The sequence below is a fragment of the Podarcis filfolensis genome, assembly GCF_964270895.1.
Source record: "Podarcis filfolensis genome assembly, chromosome: 14".
NCBI classification, from domain to species: Eukaryota; Metazoa; Chordata; class Lepidosauria; order Squamata; family Lacertidae; genus Podarcis; species Podarcis filfolensis.
Window position 1 is genome coordinate 34659592 of NC_139616.1, and position 24618 is coordinate 34684209.

Sequence of the window (24618 nt, forward strand, 5' to 3'; positions counted from 1 at the left end):
CTAGATAGTGATGCCTCTAGAAGGAAGTTGTAGGCTTCTCTTTCTCACCTCTCTGGACACCACTTTATCCTAGGGGGTAGGAGAACACTAGGTCCGGGGTAATCTCATTTGGAGCTGGGAAGACACAGAGACTTGACTAACTCTGTGTGCTGAAGCCAAAATGATGATTTGGGGGTAGGAGGGTGCTGCTCCCTGGAAACCTAACAGTGTTGTGTGTGTGGGGGGGTGTAACACAGTGAGCTCTTCCCTCTTACACTCAGCTTGTATATCTATGTACTGTAAATAAAGCCATGCATCTCAAAGACACCGTGGTCTCCAGTGACCTCCATTCTAAGGAAACTAGACATGGCATAAGCACTGGCATCCCTGAAGCCTCTCACTGCTTGGAAAGTGGGGCACACACACCAATATAAACCCCCCCCGAGACCTGAGACATGTGACAAAGGATATACTTTATTATTGAAACTGTGGGTGCCTTGTACTCATACTTTCTTCTTTTGGGGGTTTGACTTTGCTTTGTTCCCCCAAGATTGAGCAGGATCCAAGCAGATGTCCAGGTGGCCCTTGGCTAGGGATCCTGGATTTCAATCTGGTAGCTGCTATCAGAAGTCAGAGAGTCAAAGAGGACACAGAGAAGCTCCTCAGCCTGGGAAGGAAAGCAAATAGCCATTAGACTGTTGGACTCTGACTATGATACAGCCAAGGTGCGAAACCAACACTCAGCCATGAAGTCACCATACATGCATGTCTGCGGTTCGGAAAAGGCAGCCCAAGATGCAATGCTCACTTACGCAATCTAGGGCCCTTCTCTGTATGGTCTCCTTGAGGAAGGTGCAAAGGGCAGCAACAAGGAATGGCATCTCTCCGTGGTGACTCCCCATTTGTGGAATGCTCTCCTAAAGGAAACATACCTGGCATATTTCCCTATCTCTTTTTACGTACCAGGAAAAACATTTTTATCCACCCAAACCTTTGGATCTTAATTTTCTGCATATTTTGTATTGGGGTGGGGTTGAGATGCTCTTTTATGCATGTTATTGTGAGCATTAAGTTGTTTTTACCCCTGTTTTTAATTAAATCATATAGAAAAATATTTATGTACCACTATTCATAAAATAGGGATGCGGGTGGTGCTGTGGGTTAAACCACAGAGCGTAGGACTTGCCGATCAGAAGGTCGGTGGTTCGAATCCCCGTGACGGGGTGAGCTCCCGTTGCTCAGTCCCTGCTCCTGCCAACCTAGCAGTTCAAAAGCATGTCAAAGTGCAAGTAGATAAATAGGTACCACTCCGGTGGGAAGGTAAATGGCGTTTCCGTGTGCTGCTCTGGTTCACCAGAAGCAGCTTAGTCATGCTGGCCACATGACCTGGAAGCTGTAGTCCGGCTCCCTCGGCCAGGAAAGCGAGATGAGCGCCCCAACCCCAGAGTCGGTCACGACTGGACCTAACGGTCAGGGGTCCCTTTACCTTTACCTATTCATAAAAAATAAATCAGAGTGGTTTACAACAGTTGAACAGATGCTTGTTTTTGTAAGTCACTCCTGAGTTCCTTCTGTTGTTGTTGGAAAAAGTGAAAAATAATAATTCACTTTATGCGTGACACAAACAGAAAACAGCAGCTCAAGACTGGAGCAGGTGAGTCTCTCTGCTAGATGCACACACCTTTGAAAACAAGGGTTTGCTTCTCATCAAGTGTGAAGCTGATATGTAGCCTGAACTGTCTAATAAATTGAGGGTTTAGAAAAGAAGAGATTAGCAATCGGAATATTCAGGTCTGGGTGCAATTGTGAGTTAGGCAGCTGCCCAACCCCCAAAATAAAATAAAAAAACCTGTTCTGAGATTCTAGAAAATGCTTCATGTTGATTGGCCACCCGAGGCTGCATATAAAGATGCACATGTACAGTTACCAAGAAACTGCATGGGCTGGATATCCAGAATTGATGGGGACAGCGTGAGATTGTATCCAAGGGAAAGCTTATGTAAGTGTGGGGGTCACTGCAGGACTTCTAACTGGCTGGGATCCTTCCAGGTGGAACCATCAACCTGCTGTTCTGAACAAGGGAGCCAAATGCGCTCTTCCTGGCCTCCTGTCACATTTCTGGTTATTTTCTTTTTTAGAACAATCCTGTTATGGTGAGGGCTGCCCTCATCTGTTTCTTTGTTCCTCTCAGAGTATTGGGCCAGCTTAACGACACAATGGCTCCCTTTCCAGGGCGTACATTTGAACCAGCCCTCCCAGAGAACCTGGGAACTGCAATTTGTTATGGGAATAGGACTTTTGGTGAGGGGTAAACTGCAATTCCCAGGGGGAAATCCTGAGCTTTAGATACATGGTGTGTTTGCAGCCTGAAGCTGCCTCTCGGCTGGGAGGTGCAAGCTGATTTACAACCAGCTGACCACTGGAAGCAACCGGCGAGTCAGGCTGTGGTCCACTGGAAGCAAAATGTGCAGCGCTCTTAAAAATTATGAAAAGCTTCCTGGGATTGATCTCTGCAGAGCACTGCAGCTGTGCCCCCAGGAGCCATTTCTATCTACAAGGATTTAAGATCTCAAATCCTGCTATTTAACCCTGTTGATATGCCTAATATATTGCACTAAGCTCCGACTCAAGGGTCTTGGCTGGCATTTCACAAATTCATTCTGATGCGGCCGGAAGATGATCCAGTGGGCTTTCTTTCTAGGGGCAATATTTGGAGGCAGGTTCTTCTGCCAGTTCGTTCCCAGGGAAAGTGTGCTGTGATTTAAGGAGATGCAGCCATCCACACGGGGAAGCAGGTAGGATGGGAAGAGGGACAGACTTTGGTGCTTTTAGTGGCCAAACAATGTGTATGTACAAGTTCCTACGTATATAGATATAATGGGGGAGTGATGGGGGATGCTAAAGGACACAGCTGGAGCCATCCAAACATTATCCTCTGCTAATATCCTCTGCTAATATCTGCTTTGGCTAATATCTGCCCAAGCAGTGAGCATAGGAGCACTTCAGGCTGTGCGTTGTGCTTGGTCACAGCAACACCATATATTTAAAGCACATTGATTCCCCCAAAGGCAGCTCAGAACTGTAGCTCATCCCCATCAGAGCTACAGTTCCCAGCACCCTTAGCAAACTACAGTTCCCAAGATTCTTTGGAGGAAGCGATCTGCTTTAAATATGTAATGTGGTTGTGGCTTCAGGGACTGTCTGAGCAGTTCTATGTTTAAGCCTTCTCAGAATCCTGGTATGGGGTAAATATCTAGCAGCAATTCTAACAATGGTAGCGATTGTAGGGTTGCCAAACTTTTTCTTTTTCTTAAAAAAAAACAACCCTACTCCTCTGCCCTTAAAAGCAGCCTGGTACATGGAGATTTAGTAAGTGAGGCTTTTCTTTGCAGGGGGATGAGCAAAGGGAAAAGCCTCAGAGTGTATAATTTGTGTGCGCTAAGCTGCAGTCCAAGACACAAGAGCCAGAAAAGTAAAAAGAAGTTGGCAACCCCATCCAAAGTAGTAGTAGTATTAGCAGCAGTAGCTGTTATGGAACCAGGGTATGTGTCCATCCGTCTGGATGATACCTATGAGTCCCTTCCAAACCTATCTGCTGAACCAGTCAGACCAGTTTCTTTGTAAGATAACGACCTGAGCTGGCCAGTTAAGTACAGTGGTACCTCGGGTTAAGCACTTAATTTGTTCCGGAGGTCCGTTCTTAACCTGAAACTGTTCTTAACCTGAAGCACCACTTTAGCTAATGGGGCCTCCTGCTGGAGAATGATTTCTGTTCTCATCCTGAAGCAAAGTTCTTAACCTGAAGCACTATTTCTGGGTTAGCGGAGTCTGTAACCTGAAGTGTCTGTAATCCAAGGTACCACTGTACTTCCATTTACATATCCAAAGAGGTTTCCCTGTTGCCGTAGAGACAAAGGGGTAGTCCTTTTCCCAGCTTGTCTGGCTGGATGCCACATCAACCTAGAAGGGAGAACTAGAAGCTAAGGGGTGTGTGTGTGTGTGTGTGTGTGTGTGTGAGAGAGAGAGAGAGAGAGAGAGAGAGAGAGAGAGAGAGAGTGTGTTTTGGCTGATGTTGGAGGTTGCAGAGGCTTGTTTTGCAATGGTCTCAAAGCTGCAGCTACAGCTTCTCCCTGGGAATCTCTTGGTGAGGCAAGATCCCCACCCCTCTCGTATGCACATGTTGCCTATATGTCTAAATAAAACCCTGTATCCTAGGGACACCACAGTCTCCATTGACCTTCATTCCAAGGAAACTGAGCCCTGGGTAGGCACAGGCATCGCTGGAGTCTCTCACTACTCAGAGATTGGGGTGCACGTAATGGTAACAGGAAGGGGAGAAAAAGGAGTGGGGTGTCAAATCAGGGGCATAGATAAGCAAGATGAGAGTTGCACTTGCCTGTTTTTCAGTCTTTGGATACAGAAGTTGTTTCATGCACTCTGACACAGCTTCTTTCTGACAGTGGTCACTGGGACGCAGGGGGAGGGGGCATTGAGGAGAGAAAAAAGACCGGGGGGGGGGGGGGGAAGCAACTGTTAACACATTGCAGCAGAATCTGTCAACACCTAGAAACTGCCTAGTTCTGGGGAGGGGGCTTTATGGGTCTGCCTGCCTGTGTCTGCTGCTGAACCGCATAAGCCTTTTAAATCCAGGGTTCAACAAAGCTTTGCCTAAATGGATTTGAGAATTTAAAAATATAATCCTTCAATATACACAGTAATGACCTGTTATGTAAGACGCTCTCTAGAAATGTAGGAGAGGAGGGGGGCGGGGAGGGGGAAGAGGTGCTTATGGGCATTTAACAGCTCTGGAAACCCCAGCCTGGAAGCAGAGGTTGCAGCCACCAGGATGAAGCTAAGCAGGTCTGAACCTGGTCATCGTCTGGATGGGAGACCCTTTGCGTATCCCATTTATGGCAGCTGAAACTCCATGGGGTAAAAGGCAAAGCAGGTGTAGCCACTGCTAGTCCTACTCAGAGTAGACCCATTGAAATTGATGGACGTGGCTAACTTAGGTTCATTCATTTGAGTGGATCAACTCTGAGTAAAACTTAATTTAATAAAACCCACAGGCAGGATAGAAGTGAAATAATAACTGAATCTCAGCCATTTTAAGCATCATAGATTTTAATTTCTTTGGACCGGCAGACTTCCAAAGACCCTCGCAGCTGAGAGACACCTCTGGTTTTCAGTTTCCATCTTCTCACCATAATCTGAATGATGCTTATAGGTAGGGAAGCAATTGTTCTAGCCTATGCAGCATTTCTGTTATTTAAGATTGATTTGCCCATTAACCCCTAATCCCAAAGAAAATACACCTGTTAAGAGTTAATCTATGCAACCTGCAAAGGGTGGGAGACAGACTGCTGTTAAGGAGCAAACCAACACCCTGATGACAGTGTATAGCTGTTGAACTACAACTCCCAGCATGCCTGACTATTGGCCATGGTGGTTGTGGCTGATGGGATCTGGAGTTCAGCAACTTCTGAGAGACAGTGTGGTGGAGAGGGTAGAGTCTTGGACTACCTGGGAGACCAGGGTTCAAATCCCCACTCAGCCATGAAGCTCACTGGGCTTGGACCAGTCACCGGCTTTCAAATGAACTAACCTCACAAGGTTGCTGTGAGGAAAGAATGGAGGGGAGAAGAACGACATTCAGCACTTTGAGCTCCTTGGATGGGATATAAATGTACTGTAAAAAAAATCCCCACGGATTGCATTCCCCAGGTGTGTCTAGGGATATTTGAGGAATTAGATTCCTGTGAATTCCAATGGGAACCAACCTGATTTGCACCTCCTGGGCTAATGTGCCAACCTGAATGGGACAATCCACCCGATACCACACTTCTTCGAATTCTGTGATACAGTTCTCTGCTCAACAGATGTACCAACATATGTTTAAAAATGTGTATTTTAGGGAAACTGATATTTAGAAATATCTATATTGAACAATGTGGATTTAAATTTTTAAAATTGTGTGAATTTAGGGCTTCAGCCAACGTTAATCCTATATAGAGTAGATCCATTGAAATTAAGGGACCTGGCTCTCTTAGGGTCAACAATTTCAATGGGTCTACTCTGAGTAAAACTCAGTTGGCTACAGCATAATCGTTGGTTTACAGGTTAATACAGGATAGAAATAGGCTTGTGGATGAGCATTTACAAACGGATGTGGCTTGTCCAGTCTGCATCATGTTCCATGGTCTGCACTGTGTATCATTCCATGTAACCTAAGTTGGGACAAATGGCCTCCACTGTCCCTCCCCCCCAGTGATGGTCCTACTATTCTCTCCCCCTCACACACCCTTACCAGAGCCTTAAAAAAAAAAATATCAAAAGGCCAATACTGCACCATACCCACTGATGAACACCCACACACAGTTACCAACATGTAGGAGTACAAAGCAGTTTGTGGGCACATTAAATGCACACTTTACCCAGGCAATGCATTGTACACAGTGCTTGCCTAGAGTACTGCCTTGCAAATGGTTCATAAGATTTATATGCAGCTTGATTGTAATGGAACCTCAAGGCTGTTTACAAAAAGAACAAAACAATAAAATTAATAAAAACCAATTGAAAGGAACGACTGTATTTTTCCGTATATAAGATGCCCCCATGTATAAGACGCCCCCTATTTTGGGGGACTCCAAATTAAGAAAACACCCCTCAGCACTACCCGTGTATAAGACGAGCCCCAATTTTAAATCTATTTTTTAGGTTAAAAAACCTAGTCTTATACACGGAAAAAAATGTTATTTAAAAACATTTTTTAAAATTTAAATCAACAATAAGCTGAAAACTAGATTAAAACACACGTCAACGTTCTACCTGCCCGGATAGGCTTGCCTAAAGAAACATGTTTTCAGCTGGTGCCAAAAAGAATACAGTGAAGGCACCTGCCTTATGTCAAGAGGCAGGGAGTTCCAAAGTGCAGGTGCTGCCATGCTAAAATATCAATTTCTTACAAATGCACCCATAGCAATGCCAGTTCTGCAGATTGGAGTGGTTGAGTGGGCATATGGGGGAACTGGACAAGTTTGCCTTTAAATGTGAACTGAGTCAGATTTCTCCCACAACTCCATGGATGTCTCTGTGTGTCTGCTGTCAAAGACTACTCACATCCCAAGAGACAAAGGTGCATTCAACTGTTTTTGCTCCTCAATGTCTCCTCATCAAACCGTAAGTTAAGGGGGTGTCAGAGGCCTTTGTCCTGGGCCCAGTACTCTTTGCCATCAGTGACTTAGATCAGCCAACTTTGTGAACTCTTCCCATCAACCCCAGCCAAAACTGCCAATGATCACAGGTGCTGGAGTCCCAAAACTCCAAAAAAGCACTCACATAGGCTCTTCCTGAGTTGGGTGAAGGGGATTTGCAGATGACAACACACACACACACACACACACTCGAAGAGGGATGAGTGTTTGGAGAGGTCTTTTATTGCTTTTGCAAACTCTCCAGAGATCTTTGCTGTTGGGCAGCATGTAAATATTGTTAATGAATACATAAACAACCACAACATGAAAAGCAGAGTCAATTTGCAAATTAATTATAAACAGTGTGCGTTTGTGTCCACAAGCAGCGCTTGAGGAAGTATCCTGGTTCCTGTCAAAAGTCTGCATGTGTTAAATGACTCTGACTGGTCCAGGACAAAGAGGTGTCTATCTGCACATCCCTGCCAAACCAATCTCATAAATAAAGTCCAGAAAAGTTTATTAGCCCCACGGGGTTGGAGGGACAACAACCTAGTAACCTGCCTGTCTCCCCATACACTGTTGTGTTAGTGAATATTAGCCTGTTCCAGAGAGTTAGCTATATTTATTCTCTCTCTCTTCCTTTTTAGCAAAAGCAACAGAGTCCCTTTTAACATGCTATATCCTGGCAGGTTAGAATGACTAACTGCCCCAATAGCATCATGAGCACAAATCAACATGAATGCACAATAAAAAAGAACACGTAGAGAGACCCTAAATTTCTGTGGAGCAGCAGGAAGGGGCCCAACTCTCTTTCATAACATAGCTAGACTGTAGGACTAAGGCAAGGGAGACCCAGGTTCAAATCTCTGGACCACAGAGCTCCTTGGGTTAGTCACTGTCTATCAGCCAGTATCACCTCACAGGGGATAAAATGGAGGGGAGAGGGAGTGTCTTGAGCGCCTTTGGAGGAAAGACAGGATATAAATGAAGTTAATGCAGATCTCCTCCTCAGCTACTATTAGCTCCTGCTAATATTGTGACTAATATTTGTTCCCAGTGGGGAGAATACCAGCTTCGGCGGGGGGGGGGGGGAGGGATGTAGGTCAGGAAAAATGTACATGAGAAAACTGAACACCCTCTCTCCTGCTCTCAGTACCTTTGCTTTGATCAAATTCACACACACACATGCACCGATTTGATTTTGAGTAGACAAAAAGAAATCCAGCAGATCTGATCGATCACAGGTCTCCTGCAGCACATCTCTTCTTGCACACTGCAGTCTGCCTTTTGATGTAGACTTGGGTTGTTCTCTCTCCCCCCCCCCCCCCACAAATGCTGAATGTGGTGATTTTCTCCAGGGAAGCTTATTGATTCAGCCGGCTGATTCTCAAAGAGAGACTTCCCTTTTGCTGAGCTCCCTGTAGCTATGCGACCAGCATGGGAAGCCTCCTATTGCGCTTCTTTCTCCATCTCTCTTTCTCTGACCTTGAGAAGAGCTTTCCCTTAGCCACTGGGCTCTGCCTCCTCTCTCAATGCACAGCCTCCAAAACCAAGAGCCTTTGGATAGCGTGGACACACCAAGTGGCCCAATAAATAATGGGGTGTGTGCCTTCCTTGGCAGCTTAAGATAAATCTGCATAGTCCTGCATTGCAGGGGGTTGGACTAGGTGATCCTCAGGGTCCCTTCCAACTCTGCAATTCTACGATTCTATGAATAGGAGAAGTGGCATGGAAAGGGCAACTCATGTTCTCTGCGCTTAGGGAGGACTGGCTTAGGGAGGACTGTGTCAAAGGTGATGGTGGGGTGGATCCTCCAATTTACCATCAGAAAACATAGCCTTGAGGTTGCCTGTGCTTCACCTGAGAGTCTGTTAGGCCAGGAGTGGTGGGTGGAGGATGTTTTTCAGCTTGGGGACCACATTCCCATCTGGTCAACTGAAATATACTCAGAGTCGAGGGTGGATTTCATGCTCTTTATTCAGCTCATAGTGGTGAGGAGGAATGGCAGTTCCCCCAGAATGTCTGCTTTATAAACATTATTACACAATGGACCCCACGTGATTGGCTAATTCCGGGATTCACCTGTAGGCCAATCAGGTTGCAGATTCACTTCCACCTGGAGCTGGATTGGGTGGCTCCTGAGGACCAATCAGACTGCTGCATTCTGAATCCTATTGTTCTAGGACCAATCAGACTGCTGCCTTTTGGATCCTATTCAACTCAGTACATAACACCAACCTTCTGGGGACCACATACGAAGAGGATGCAAAGAAGGACTAGGGAGGAGCATCACAGCCCCTCTCCGCAGCCCACCCCTTCTTCCCAGGCTTCTCCCCTCACCAGCCCTGCTCCACACCCTCCCTGAGTGACTGGAATGTACCTTTGAATTGTGATCATGCTGCTCGCTTGCCTGGATGGCAAGTGGTGTGTGCAGAAACCTCTGGGTTTTGCATGGCTGGGATGTAGCCAATTGTTATAGGTTTTGGGTACCAGAATTTGTGTTGTGAGTGCAAGGCACCTGTACTTCCTTGATTTGGTAATTGCTAGGATTTAGCCAATACTTGGAGTATTACGAGAATGTGTCAGACACTGAATTTAGCAGTGTAAAAATACAGGCTAAATTTGGTGTGTGTCCCCACCCCCCACCAGAGAATCGCCTGGAGATAAGCCATTAAGAATTGAAGACAGAGTCATGACCCATCAAGATTGGCCATCAGCAAAGCAAAGGCTGTGCCAGCCGCAAGTGAGGGACAGTTAGTAAGGCGAAAGACCAGTCGTTTCAGTTTAGGACTGCAGTAAGCGAACAAGAGGAAAGTGTCAGTTTTGCAAGCTTGAGATGGGGTGGGTGCAGAGCTCGAGGTGGGCTGTTTGTTTTATGCTGCAGAATGGGTCAAACAAGATGTTTGGGGACCCTTGGAATTTGAGGATGCTGCAGTGGAAGGAACAGGCCCCTCTTGGGATGTGAAGGCTCTGCACTCTCTCCATGTAGGCTCAGATTGTATCTATGTATAAATAAACCATATATCATAAAGACACCACAGTCTCTGCTGGGCCTCCCTGCCCAAAAGGAAACACAGACCCTGGTAAGCATGTCTGGAATCGTACACCATTTGGAGATTGGGGTGGCATGTGAAGGTTGCCCATGAGGCAATGTGGTCCTCAGGCTGAAAAGTGTTTCCCACCTCTGCTTTAGTGGCAAGGAGGAAGTGGGAGGGGCAGGGAGGGAGAGAGGAATGGATTTAGGGCTTCTTCTTCCTTGGGGGCTCTCAGAGCCTGGCAAGGAAGACACCGGGCAGCCCAGGGTCGCATGAAGGGGTTGAAGACTATTTCTGCAGCAGGGGCCCTGCAGAGTCGCTGTCTCTAGCATCCTAAGAGTCACTCAGTTAGTACAGTTTTTTAGCCACTGTATGCTCCAAAGCATTTGGGGACACTGAAAACACAAGGAGAACGGTGTGTATGTTCTGCTGTGTACAATGGGACCTCAGGGGAAACACAACTCAAGCAGTCCAAATAATTTGCCCACATATATGCACAGAAAAAAATAGGTCTAGCCAAAAGGAAACACATGGAGATCTGCATTAATCATTGCAATGCATCCCTAATTACTATTATTGTATAATTATAAGATTATTACATAATCTTAGAAGGGGGTGTGGCTGTCAGGGAGTGTGGCTGAAATTGTTATGACGCGCCCTGCACTTCTGAATTTGCCGCAGGGTCAGGGCGATGGGCAGAATGGGCTCCTGGAGGGGGACGCTCAGCCAAAGAAAATGAAGCAGGGATACTAGTTGGGAGTAGCGATGGACAGAATGGTGTTTCTCCATTACTCACTTTTCCATTATTAGGTTCAGCTTGCTATATTTCTGCAGCAATCTGCAATTTGTTTACCAAGACAAAAATCCTCGCAAAAATTAGCCAGCATTTCCCCCCAATGCTTGCATGTGATTTTCCTGGCTACAATGCATTTTTGTAAGTTATTCCCCCTAATTATGCATCTTTATGCACACTCTCCCCTCATTTGCACATTTTGGGGTTGGAAAACTGCATCACAAAACTCAAGTGTGAATTCTAAAGGTTAGCTGTGTTTTGGTGTGCAAATGTTTGGGAAAGTGCAACAGAAGCAGATTCACATTAAAATGCAAAGCGAAATGAATTTCTCTCCCTCCCTAGTGGAGACTAGCTGCTTTCACCACCTGCCTCCCAGAATGGTGTTTAGGTACTTTGAAAATGGCCCTAGCCATGACAAGCAGGGACATCACATAAGGCACTTTTATAAGGCACAGCTACAGAGTCTGGTTGAAAAAAAATGGCAACGCTGTTTGCCTGTGAAGTTCTGCTGGGCATTTGTCTGCTCCCTGTTGGAGTCAGCATACTGGGCCGACTAACTGGATCTTTCCTCTGGCCTGGTAGGCCCAGACAGAAGTGATGAGGTGAGTGAGTTAACGGGACAGTGATGTTCTTGCTTACCTGCTCAGCAGGGCATCAAAGCAAGCCACTGCATTGTCTCGCTGGGCTGCAATGATCAGGCAGGTGCCCTTCAGTAACTGAGAGCACTGAAAGAGAAAAGAGAATGTGAGCCACCTTCTACAGGCACCCAGTGAAAGCACTTTTCCAGGAGTCCAATGGGCATCTGACATCACATGCTGTGCTGGGTGGCAGTAATGCAACCTACTCTGTCTAAAAGGCACCCATTATCTACACCCGGTTTTCCAGTGGGCTTCCTGTTTTTCTCACCCAAACACCCAGTGGTGCACCAGAGGTACGGATGGAAGGATTGGTTCATGCGGGTTCTCGGCATTTCTTATTTTTCCAATCTTCAATTCACTTCTCAGATTTCTGCAGCAATTTCCCACCCCATCTCTAACCAGGAGGGGTGTTGCCTTTTGATGGATTGGCACTCGCCAGCCTCCATAAAAATCAAGGGGGAAGCAGTGCCAGACCAGCCTGCTGTATGGCGAATCTGCACTTGCCACACTTCACAATGCCAGGAAACTTGTGCCACTGATGACCCCCTACAAGGATCTGTTTGGCAAGAAGAGAGGAGAGGAGATCCCAGAAAGCTTCCCTTTGGCTCAGATACAATCGCTCTGGCTGGAAGCATGACAGCTCCTCCCCTTCGGTGGACAAGACTCCATCTTAGAAGGGAAAGAGGTGTGTCATCTCCCACTAGTAAAGGTAAAGGGACCCCTGACCATTAGGTCCAGTTGTGGCCGACTCTGGGGGTGCGGCGCTCATCTCACTTTACTGGCCGAGGGAGCCGGCGTACAGCTTCCGGGTCATGTGGCCAGCATGACTAAGCCGCTTCTGGCAAACCAGAGCAGTGCACGGAAACACCATTTACCTTCCGACTGGAGCGGTACCTATTTATCTACTTACAATTTGATGTGCTTGTGCTTTTGAACTGCTAGGTTGGCAGGAGCAGGGACCGAGCAACGGGAGCTCACCCCGTTGCGGGGATTCGAACCGCCGACCTTCTGATTGGCAAGCCCTAGGCTCTGTGGTTTAACCCACAGTGCCACCCGCGTCCCCGTCTCCCACTAGAGCTGCCCTGTTAATGCAAGACTTCCTCCTGCCTCCCCACACCTTTGGGTTTCCACCTTTGTGGCAGAGGCCCTACTGGTGTCCCCAGGTTACAAAACCAAGTCTAATTGCTCAGTGAGCGATGTAATTGCTCTCCTGCACAGATGTACCTTAAAACAGCTGCTGCTGATTAAACATTCTGCTCTTAAAAATAACTTCCATGCTAAGGCTGAAGGGAACATCTGAGGCTGTATTAACTGGAGGAATGAGACACCCCCCCCCCCCGCAAAAATATATTGTGGTCTCTTAATATTCAGCAGCCTTCAGTTAGCAATGCATTTTAGGACACTTTGTTATTAGCACTTCTTAAATACCTATAACAACTCAAGATACAGGGATTCCTGGGGAATTAATAGCATATGTTCCAAAATAAAAACATCAACAACAAAACACAGCTATCCTTCAAAATCTGTGCATTTTGCAATGCAATTCTCCAACCGGTATGTACAAAAAAAGAGAGTTTATATTAATGAAAGAGTGCACAAAAAGGTAAACACATGCAAAAATGTGTATATCAGTCAAAACCACATACAAAACTGTGTTTTTGGGGAGAATGTTGCACACAAAATGCTAGTACATTTTCATAACGATTGTTTTAAAAGGTTGCAAATTGCTGTCGGAAAGTGGAGAACTCATTTGCGAGGCCCACAAGTGGGGCAGGAGCCCTCTTCCATTTCTGCTCCTTGGCAGTAACTAATATTCAGTAGTATATTTCATCTGACCATCTAGGCTTCAGTTAACTATTGCCTGAAGAAACCAAATGGGCCCATCAGTATAATAAGCTGTAAATAAATAAGCAGTGCTGCTTAGATGGAAGAGGGGAGCTTTGCGGGAGGAGCTGCAGCTCGGTGTTAGATTACATCCGAAAGGTCCCAGGTTCTAGGTAGATCTAGAAAAGACTCCTGCCTGACCCTCTAGAGAATGTATGAGCCGTGGTGGTTGGCATCCACTGAAAGTGGCATGGCAGTAGGCAGGGAGCCTAACAGTAGGTGGCACCAGAGCCAATGGCAGGCAGAGTCCACTCATTCTATGTTTGCCCCCATCCTCCCTGCTAAGATCTGCAAGGACAACACAGAGGCCAAGGAAGAGGAAGCTGATAGGCAAAGCCACCCTCCTGGACCAGTTGTAAGAGAGGCTGGTGGGGGCAGGCTGCATCTGGTGGGGCAGAGCCCCATTTGCCCTGATGGACACTGGCTATAAGGCAGGGGTCCTCAAACTTTTTCAGCAGGGGGCCGGTCCACTGTCCCTCAGACCTTGTGGGGGGCCGGACTATATTTTGAAAGAAAAAAAATAAATGAGGGATGATGAGCGGTGTGCGAAAGGGCTCCGGAGAGGGGCTGGCACCAACAAAGCCCAGCCCCATTCCTTCTCTAGGCAGGGTGGGGAGAAGCCAGGAGGAGGGAGGGAGGAGGTGCCGCCACTGCTGTGTGAGGGAGGGGGAAAGAACGTGTGTGCTGGCGATTCACGCGGCGATTCCCAGACCGTCCGTGGGTCGGATTTAGAAGGCAATTGGGCCTGATCCGGCCTGCAGGCCTTAGTTTTGCGACCCATGCTATAAGGGATCTGCATCCCCATGGATTTTGCTGCTCTCCAGTTCCCACTAGCCCCAGCCAGCAAGACCAATGGTCACAGATGATGGGAGCTGTGGTCCAACACTAATGGCAGGGTTTTGCTGTCAGTCTGTGTGGATAATACAAAAGACTGGAGCAATGATCGGACTCAGTATCAGGGCCCTTCCTATGAGTTGGCCTACCATGACTGGCGCCTCCCTATCGGTCGCACTCAGGACTGCAGAGATGAAGCTGGCCCGTGGTTCGTCCATGGTGGTGAGCCGTGCCCCTGTCACCAGGAAGCCTTGGCCAATCAGTCGCTCCAGCAGGACCAGGTAGGGCGGGGGGCTCACCTTCCACAGGGAGGTCTCTGGAAGGATCAGGCAGGTGACTTGGCAGAGCACAGAAAGCTGAGAGCACTCTGGAAGCGAAAGGAAGGGAACTATCAAATATGTAACTGATCTCTTGGTGAGCTCCAGCCGTTCGAACCCTATCACGTACTAAATGAACAATTTTTCTTGTCCAAATTACCATTGTATCTGAGAAAGACCGAGATATCTATCCAGCTGCATGCATATATATATATATATATATATATATATATATATATATATATATTCCCAAAATCAAATACTCAGTTAACTCAATTTTCAATTTGGAATGTTCCACATTTCCATTAAATGCTACATCTGCTCATATATCTGCAGAAGAGGAGATTGAACCAAATCCAAAGGACATCAAGCTCTTGGGTGTGCAATCTCTCCCTCTAGTGGCCAAGCCTGATTCAGAGCAGAAAAACGCACCCTGTTTACCAGCAAACAGCACCAGTTTCCCCCAAACAATCCTGTTCTGGAAAGGAACTGACAGCTGCTATACCGCTGCCATCCCATTTATCATGTATTCTCAAGAGCTGGAAAAGAGGCACCGCCGGGGCAAAGTAGGGATCATTTACGTGAGGAACTCAAATGGGAGAGCAAAGATTTCCTTACATGTTCAGCAGAACTAAATGACGGATATGAGGTGGGTGATGGGGGGGGGCATCCATTTCCCATGGATTAGCATTCAGGTGTGCAGCCCCCTCGGCCTGCTGCCCAGTGTGAATCCAGGAACAGCTCTGCCACTCGGTTCTGCTACAACAGGGGTTCTCAAAGTAGCACCCATGGTGCCATTGAGGTCTTCCCTGCCATGCACTAAGCCTCTTAGCACCTGCACACCCACTCCCCGCCTTGATCATGAGGTGGTGAGGGTGGTTAACTTCCTCCCTCGAAAAGTAAATGGAGCCGAAGTTGCAAGTTGGAAGAGTGAACCTCTCTCCCACTTCCTCACTATAGCTCTATGTGCTTTTCAAGGTTCATGTTTATTTTGCTGGGTATGACTTTTACACCAAGTGGTGTGCATTCTCTCTGTCTCTGTCTGTCTCTTCACTTCGGACTCTCTGTGGGGGCTCGTGGGGCCTCACTCAGATCCATGGACTTTAAAAAGTGGGTGACCTCCATACTACATTTCTGAACAGGAAATAATTGGTGGGGCGGGTGGGCAGAGTGAGATAGACAGATCTAACCTGGGAGCTACAAAGCACAGAGTTGGGGGAAATGGGCACATTGCACGATCACCCAAAAGTGACCAATTGTAAGGCCAAAATGCAAGGAGCTGCTCTGGGGAGTTTAGACATGTTTTTTAACAATCTGAATGCTGTGGTCAGGAATCCATCAAGCATCCATTTATTTTTTAGTAAAGAGGGGTGGGGGGACCCCACACTTTTAACGGACTCCCAACTCCTGGTACTTGATGGGCTCAGCATTCAATGAGTTAAAGGCCTAAACTACACTCCCCTCCCCCATTCTAAGCAGCAATTCTCATTCTCCAGATGTCAATACCAACTCTAGGCTGCCTCTGTTATTTTGTTTTTTTGTCTTGCTACCCAATTAATCAATAGCCATTTTAGGCTCATATAATGAGGAGGGAATTGTACATTTCCTTACCTAGAGTCTGTGGCCGCTCAGGGCCCAGTAAATTGAGCTGCCTTCTCGCTTCCCTTTTCACAAGCCTGTGCTGTTTGTCGATCTCAAGGCAGGCTGTGGGGTCAGATGCAACAGTGCAAATCTGCAGGGGAGATGGGAGAGAGAGAGAGAGCAACGCGCATCACATGAGCCACCATTGCCGGGAGACAGATAAACGCTGGTAGAAGGAGTCAAAACAGCTTGTCCATAACTCTGCCAGAAATCCATGCATTATCCGCCGGCCTGCAAAAGCCACAGGAGTGATGAGAGGGTTCTTTGTCCCTGATTTCCTTGGGTTTGATCCTGCACTGCCTGGCAAAGCACCTGCCCAGCACTCCATAAAGTTCACCTGTCAATATATATTGGGATTCCATATTCTTTGTTACTGCAGCACATAATAAAAAGTTGATTTCACTGTTAACGCCAACCTTGCACTGTTTGCCTTTTTAAGGCTACACGAGCACACACTGAATAACATGCATCTATTTATCACATTTTTAAGAGACAACAGGGGTTGGGGGACAGTAAAACCAATCCAGGTGTTGAAAGGAAGAACTATGTTACCCAATACAAATGCAGGATAATAGGCACTCATGACAGTCAACCCAACAGGCACCCAGACATCCCTGGGCCAATGGCCATGCTTCTGGGACTAACTTTGTGGTGGTTTTTTTAAATTCCAAGTAAAGATACAGATCAAAGCACTAGAGAAGCCTGAAAAACTGTTTGATCAGGGACAGTGGAGGGAGAGAGTAATGACTGTGTAACCCACGGGCAATGATAATTTTACACCATACCTCTTGGTGTCTGAGCAGTTGTCTTGGTACACAACCCAAGTTTCATACTCCATTATCTGTGCATGCGCATGCTATGAAATCTCTTGGCTTTCAGCAAAGAAAGAAGGAATCTACACGGCACATACTTGGCCAGTGAATTTCATTAACGGTGTAGATTCCTGGGTCTTTGGCCCATTACTGAAAGCCTCTAAGGGAGGTTCACACAAACTCCCTCTTGTGTTGAAAGATGTGGAACAGACACAAGCGGGTTGTGGGTTCCTGTTGCCTGGCCGTGCCCTCGCCATGCCTGCATTACTGGGTATTTTGGCTGCCGTGTGTCTAGAGCTGTAAACGCGTAAGACCTTCTCCACATCCTGGGGGTTCCTGGGCCAGTCAGGGTCCCGCCATCATGCCTGGAAGGGTATAGAGCTGCCTCAGGCTAAGGAAGACCATTAGTCCATTGAGCACAGTGTCATCTGCACTGAATGGCAGTGGGTCTCTAGGATTCCAGACGGGATTCATTCCCACCCCTACCTAGAAATCCCAAACCTACATGAAATGCAGACACTCTGCCACTGAGCTATGGCCCTCACTTTTGTGCGTACATCTATAAACACAGAGGGTCGCTTCACGCGGTTGCTGCATGCCACCCAGAATGCACCTCAACGTCGGGGGCAGAGCAGGTTGGCACAGCCCTACAACACACACACAAACATCCACACTCTTTCAGTGCCCAATAAGGTTTGTCTGAAAACTCTCTGCCTGCAGAATCCTTGGGAATAACTCAGGCTTTGCCAACCTAGTGCAATCCAGATGTTGTGGAGAGCACCAGGTTGGCAAAGGTTGGAGTAGATGGTAACCTTCGGTTAGCTGTGTTTGGAAGGCGTGTTTGGATGAGGCCGTGGGAATGGAAAAGATAACAGATGCAAAAGGAGGTAAAAGAGAGAAATCAGATAGGCGAGAGCTCCAGCTATCAAGGATGAACATCAGGAATGAGGAGGGTCCTACCTCCGTTCCCTCCAGAGATGGGGGCCCAGCCCCACACAGCCCTTCTGGAAAGAACAGCTCCATATCCCGCACAGCAACCCAATACGATGTGGAGCCTAAGAGAGATAAATACAAAGAGATGATTCTATCAGCCCATGAATTAAACATTGTCTCTGTTCCTGCTCCTCTCTCGGGATGATTGATGGCACACAGATTCCTGGAGAAATTGCTTTAAAGGGCAGCTGTTATACACTGTAACAGCAAACATTTAAACCTATTACGCCGAGAACAGTTTCATTGTCTCCTTGCTATTTTGACTTCACTCTATTGTGACTCGGCTTGTTCTCCACACCAACACAATGTCACCGTTTTCTTCCTCTTTGCAGCCAAGAAATAAAGTGTTGGAAAACTCAGAGCAGGGCATCGAGCGAAGCTGCTGCAGATACATGGCGGGGGGCTGCCTGCTGAATGCGGCAGAGTTATCAGGAAATGAAATCATTTTGGCGCCTCGGTCCAACATAATAACACTATCTTTAGTTCTTTTTCTCCATGTGTAAATAGGAAGGCCTGGATATATATATATATATATATATATATTCATGCCAGTAACAGTGGAATAAAACTCAGTAGGGATAAGGCAAACAACACCCTCTTTATATGTCCCCAGGGTCTGAAGGCTTCCCTACACATTCAGGGAAAGTATATGTGGTAGTATACACCTGCTGGCACTTTGAAATGCAGGTGGGAAGATGGCTTACTTGAGGACTGTTCCACATGGGAATTTCCCCACCTGCAGAAAGCTAGCGTGTCAGGGAGAAAGGCTAGCCCAATTTTCTCCCTGATGTACTAGCTGTTTCCATGTGCAGGGATAGTATAATCACCATCATTATCGTGGTGAAGGGCCATGGCTTACAGGGAGAGCTCCTTGGAGGTAAGGTAAGCTATAAATATAACAACTAACTACAGCAACACTCTTCCTTTTGGAGCTCAAGGTGGTGGCGTACATTGCTTCCTCCAATTTATCTACCGAAACAACCCTGTGAGGCTAGTTAGGTCGAGAGACAGTGACTGACTCGAGGTCAACCTGTGTGCTCCATGGCTAGAGAGGAATTTGAACCCTGATCCCCAAGGTCCTAACCAGGCACCCTGACTACTATACCACACTGCCTCTCTCCAACTTCTTCTCTGTGAACATGGAGACTGAGCAGGAAAAGCCACCCTTTAATCTGACCCACTTCCACGGCTGACAATGCACAAGCTTCTGTCTCTGAAGAGCACAGCTCTAGGCAGAAATGGTGTGCCTGAATGAAAGCTCTGTGGAGCTGAAAATGGGAGCTGTCACCCTTAGTAGCAGGACTCTGCAGAGGCCGTGTGTCCCTTAGCAACAGATCTGGGTGAGGAGGAGCCTTGCCATCTCTGCCCGGAGAATTGTTCCACGGAAATAGGCTTCCGCCTTGCTTTTTGGGAGGTGGGGATGCTGTTTACCAAAGGGAGACGATTCTAAGCTGTGCCTGTAATATGAGACCACATCACTCTGACACCCACCATGTCAGGAGCCATGTTGGACAGCACTTGCTTCTAAACCCTAGGCATACTTACTCTGGAATAAGCCCCAATGAATTCAATGAGACTTACTTCGGAGTAGGGATGTCAGAGAATTCCCACCAAAACGGGAGCAGAAATTGCCAAAGTTTGTTTAAGTATCCCACGTCTGGAGCAGAAATGAATCTAGTGAATACGGTGGGTATTTGCTGTTTGTTTTAGTCCACAAATGACGCACAGTTGATTACTTGTTCCCATTTGAATTACATTTCCTTTGCGCTTAAAATATAAGTGTGTGAAATAACATAATGATAACACAATTAATTGTATAAAATTCTGCCACAGCAGACAGTGAGACAAATTTTGCGTTTTTTGTCAGAAGCTGAACTGCAGCAGAAGGGAAACAGCACTGCATGTGATAAACACAGGTTGGAAGAGAAACCAATTTCTTCTTACATCTAAATAGCTAGAATTTTTCCATCAAAAACTACTTATTTGAAGTGGGAACCTTCTGAGTGATCCTAAACAGACAGGCTCACCATAAAACCCATTATGGATTAAGCTGTGGCCATACTGAGCTCTCCAAAAGAACTGATTAGCTGCTTGAGCCTCCATGGGGTCTTCAGGGCCTAGCAAGTCCAGGAGCTTCTTCACTGCATTTTGTCGCTGAAGGCAGAGGACCAAGGAGGAACCTGAAGTTAGGTAGCTGGAGTGAGCCTCCAAGGCAGCAGGGTCCTGGGCAGAAAATAAAAGAGAGGCTTATAGAAGCTTTGCATCCTGGACAGAAATAGGGACCACTAAGCTAAGCAAACGTGCAATAGCTAGCTAAAGCCTAGCACACAGTTCCTTGGCAGCAAGTGACAGGAAAGAAAGGTTTAGAAAAAGGAGAATATTTTATACCCAGTTAGACATAAGGAGGGGGGCTGTTGAGTCAATCAAGTCATGGGATAGGCAAATCTGTCAATTTCAGTTTCACATCTTCCTTTTTCCAATCTCAGCTTCGGTTCTCTGCAATTTCCACATCTGTTTGCTTTTTTTAGGGGGGGGAACAAGGCTTCTCATGAAACTTCTTCAGAATTTTGTGCAAATTTCTCCCATTACAGTGGTACCTCGGGTTACATAAGCTTCAGGTTACATACGCTTCAGGTTACAGACTCCGCTAACCCAGAAATAGTGCTTCAGGTTAAGAACTTTGCTTCAGGATGAGAACAGAAATCGTGCTCTGGCGGCGCGACAGCAGCAGGAGGCCCCATTAGCTAAAGTGGTGCTTCAGGTTAAGAACAGTTTCAGGTTAAGTACTGACCTCCGGAACGAATTAAGTACTTAACCTGAGGTACCACTGTATCTGTGTATGCAACTTTACTGATAACAGCAGGATGTAAACTCTGTTTCCATACTGGCACGTTCTCCTCAGCTTGCACTTTCTCAGGGCTGCTGACCCACACAGCAACCTGGCCATAACATGCAAAGCAGGCAGATTTAATAAGGTATGCCCTTTCTTTCTGGTGCCACATCTTCCATGTGCAGCCAGCCAATGGCAAGTCCCACAAGCCAGTGTCATACTCTGCCTGCCAAGAAGCTTGAACCAATGTGCTTTGGCAATTTCCTGCTTTGTCAAGAGCTAACAAGGGAGCTGCCTCTACATCCCAGAGTCAGTTCCCAACCGGTCAGTCTACCTGCTCAGCTGCAATGAGCACAGGGCAGACAAAATAGAGTTGTCCTTCACACAGTGCATAGTTAAATGATGGAATTCACTTCCGCAAAAGGCAGTGATGGCTACAGGCTACAGGTTCTGTCTCTGGCATCTTCAGTGGGAAAAGTCCCAGGTAGCAGGTGAATCTGTAATGAAGGGATGCTGGGGAGAGCTGTGAAGGTAAAAGGAGTGGCTCTTTCCAACAGGAAGAGGCTCTATTCAGATAGGGATTCTGGCCACATCCACACCATTCACTCTTATACCACTTAAACAGTCATGGCTGGGAATTGTAGTTAAGGGTGCTGAGACTTGTTAGAAGACTCCTTGCAGAGTTACGATTCCCAACAAACTTAGCAAACTATTTATTTGGGATAAGCTATGACTGCTGAAGTGGTGTAAGAGTACTTTAAATGTATGATGTAACCTCTGCTTAGGCAACAATAAGCCTTCCACACCCCTGGCTTGTTCTGACTCTTGGCTTGACCAGGATTGAACAGTGCTATCATGTCAATGACAGCTGATGTCCCCCAATTCTGAGATCTAGACAAGCCACACCCCCTGGCTCTGCTCAACTTTCTCTATCCCTTGACTCTGCCCATAGGCATTTCTTCCCCTGTGATGAAACCAATGCTCAACTCTCATTTCTGACCCACCAGTGTCCCCAGCTCTTAGCATGTCAGCCCCATTGGAAAGCAGTGCTTTTCCTCTATAGAATATGAATCTTAAGATTTCAATCAGTTTGAGAAACTCAAATGCTTCATAAATGATTCAGCATCAGCATCATACATTCTTGTAAAACTAGATCTCTAATTTAGTGGTTTGGGACTTACAGAGAGCTGTACATAAAGATTAAAGATACAGACAGATTAAAGACTCCCTAAGAAGATGCAAGAGCCTTCCTTGGCCTGAGCGGGGAGATACTCCAATGTGAACGACGCCAAAAAGTCTTTACATACATAAATGTTTTAGGTAGTGTGACAATATCAAAAAAGAAACTGAGGAAAAGATGTTGCAATTCTTGGGAGGCTGAACGAATTTGAGAGCCACAGCTTATTGCATTCCATTACATTAAGATTTGTATACCCCAACCTTCTCTCATAGCCTAGGAACATACAAAGGTGCCTTATGCTGAGTCAGATGCTCTACCGCTGAGTTGTGGCCCTCTCCCCAAAACATAGGAAGCTGCCTTCTATCGAGTCATACTATTGACACACCTAGCTCAATACTGTCTGCACTGACTGGCAGTGGCTCTCCAGGATTTCAGAAAGGGGACGATCTCAGCCCTACATTGAAATGGGAGGGATTGAACCTGGGACCTTCTGAATAATCTACAACCACAGCCTTTCCCCATTGGAAAGTTTCGTTCTCAACCTAGGGAACCTACGAAGCTGCCTTATACTGAATCAGACTGTTGGTCTCACTAGCTCAACAGGGTCTGCACTGCCTGGCAGACTCTCCCAGTTCTACCTGGGGAGGCTGGTGATCCAACCTCGATTTTTCAGCTTGCAAGGCAGGTGCTTTACCACTGGGATACAGCCCTTCAGACCATTGAGTCAGCCCTTGAGTCAGACCATTGGCCTGTCATTACTGTTTGCACTGATGGGCAATAGGTATCTAGGGTTTCAGGCAGGGGACATTCCCAGCCCTAGCTGGAGATGCTAGGGATCAAAGCAGATACTCTACCACTGAGCTATATGAAGAATATAAAAGATCTCTGTCGGATGACTGTGATAACCTGCTTCCTCATGATTCATAGCCGATTGCTGATGATAAAGAAAACCGAACCATTTTAAAAATTCTACTTATTGATAGCTTGCATGAGTCACTTTTTCACCATATGTTGCATAAGTGCTCAAAGTGGCCTAACAGTAAACCTGAAAATAATCTTTGTATTAGAACATGAAGTCTCCAACCAGATGTCTGTGGGAAGCCCAAAAGCAGGACCTAGGTGCAGCAGCTCTCGAGTGAGGCATACTGCCTTCAAGAGTGGAGGCAGCACATTTAGCCATTGTGGCTGATGGTCATTGGTTAGATTTAGCCTCCTTGAATTTGTTAAATATCCTCTTTTAAAGCCATCAAGTTGATGTCCTCCGCTGCCTCTTGTGGGAGCGAGTTCCATAGTTTAAATATGCATTATGTGAAGAAGTACTTTTGTCTCTCCGAAATCTTCCAACATTCAGTTTCCTTGGATGTCCCTGAATTCTAGCATTAAGAGAGGAGAAAAGCTTTTCTCTTCCCATTTTCTCCACGCCTTGCATAATTAATACACCTCTATTACATCCCCTCTTACTCACCTTATAGCATAATTTTGAAATTATATTTAAGAATCCTAGGCACCAGTATCATCATATATATATTTAGCATCCAGTTTTACCATAAACTTTTTTAAAAGTTACTAGATATCAGCAATGGGTAGTATCTCATGCTAGTCTTACTCAGAGTAGACCCATTGAAGGGGCTTTGTCCATTAATTTCAGTGGGTCTGCTCTGAGTAGGATTTAGTTGGAAACAACCTGTTGTATTTTTGGAGTAAGGTGCCTTACTGATATTTTATCCATGTTATTTCTTTCCCAGAGTTAATGCGGGAAATTGCAACATATTAAGAGGCAGAAGGGAGAAAGAGCTGCTATGTATGAAGAAATAAAATAGGATCTGAAGAAGGGTAAGACAGCTCCATACACTTATGATGTAGGCCTTTGCAACGTGAATCTACATTTTATAAAGCTGTGAGTCAGATTTATAAGAACTTTAGGGTGACTTTTCAAAATTAAACATTGCTATTGATCTGCAAGGAGAAGTATTTCAATGGTTAATAGGATTAGAAAGCCACAGCAGTGCATTAGATTATGCACCGGGTGTCCAAAGGCCAGGAGGAGTGACTCAGAATGTCTATATTGATGACGAAGATAGAAAAAGAATAATGATCGGCTCAGATTGCTGCAGATCACAAGACAAATGACTGCAAATGAAACTCAGTGTCAGTGTGTGGTGTTGACTGGGCTCCCTCTGAGGCCCATGGGCTGCTGGGGGGGGGTGCCCTAACATGAGGAACCAGAGAGATCTTGTTTCTGCTCCGCACAAAGATCTAAGCATTCCCTTGGATCATGAAAATCTCAGGCAAGTGCAGATGCAGTGGGACAGCTGGCAGCCCCTCCTACTGGGAACTGGGAGATTGTGTCACCCCACTGGGACAGTCTTCAACATCTCAGTGGGAGTGCTATCCAGTGGCTTTTAGAAAAAGCAGTTTAAAGGAGATGGTTCACCGTTTAAAGGGGGTCAACTGAGAACATCTTGCCTGAAAGACCCCAAGAACCTGGG

At 46.4% G+C, this 24618-nt stretch overlaps 1 protein-coding gene across 1 annotated transcript in view; it reads right to left on the bottom strand.

The window, feature by feature from the left end:
- Positions 1–433: 433 nt before the first annotated feature.
- The window catches only part of DNAAF8 (dynein axonemal assembly factor 8), an 86625-nt gene continuing 62440 nt past the window's right edge, over positions 434–24618 (bottom strand). Inside the window, 7 exon segments of the mRNA XM_083584852.1 lie at positions 434–646; positions 4376–4445; positions 11640–11725; positions 14506–14723; positions 16285–16405; positions 18087–18181; positions 20147–20342. Of these exon segments, the coding sequence (XP_083440978.1) occupies positions 569–646; positions 4376–4445; positions 11640–11725; positions 14506–14723; positions 16285–16405; positions 18087–18181; positions 20147–20342 (864 nt within the window). The 3' untranslated portion in view covers positions 434–568.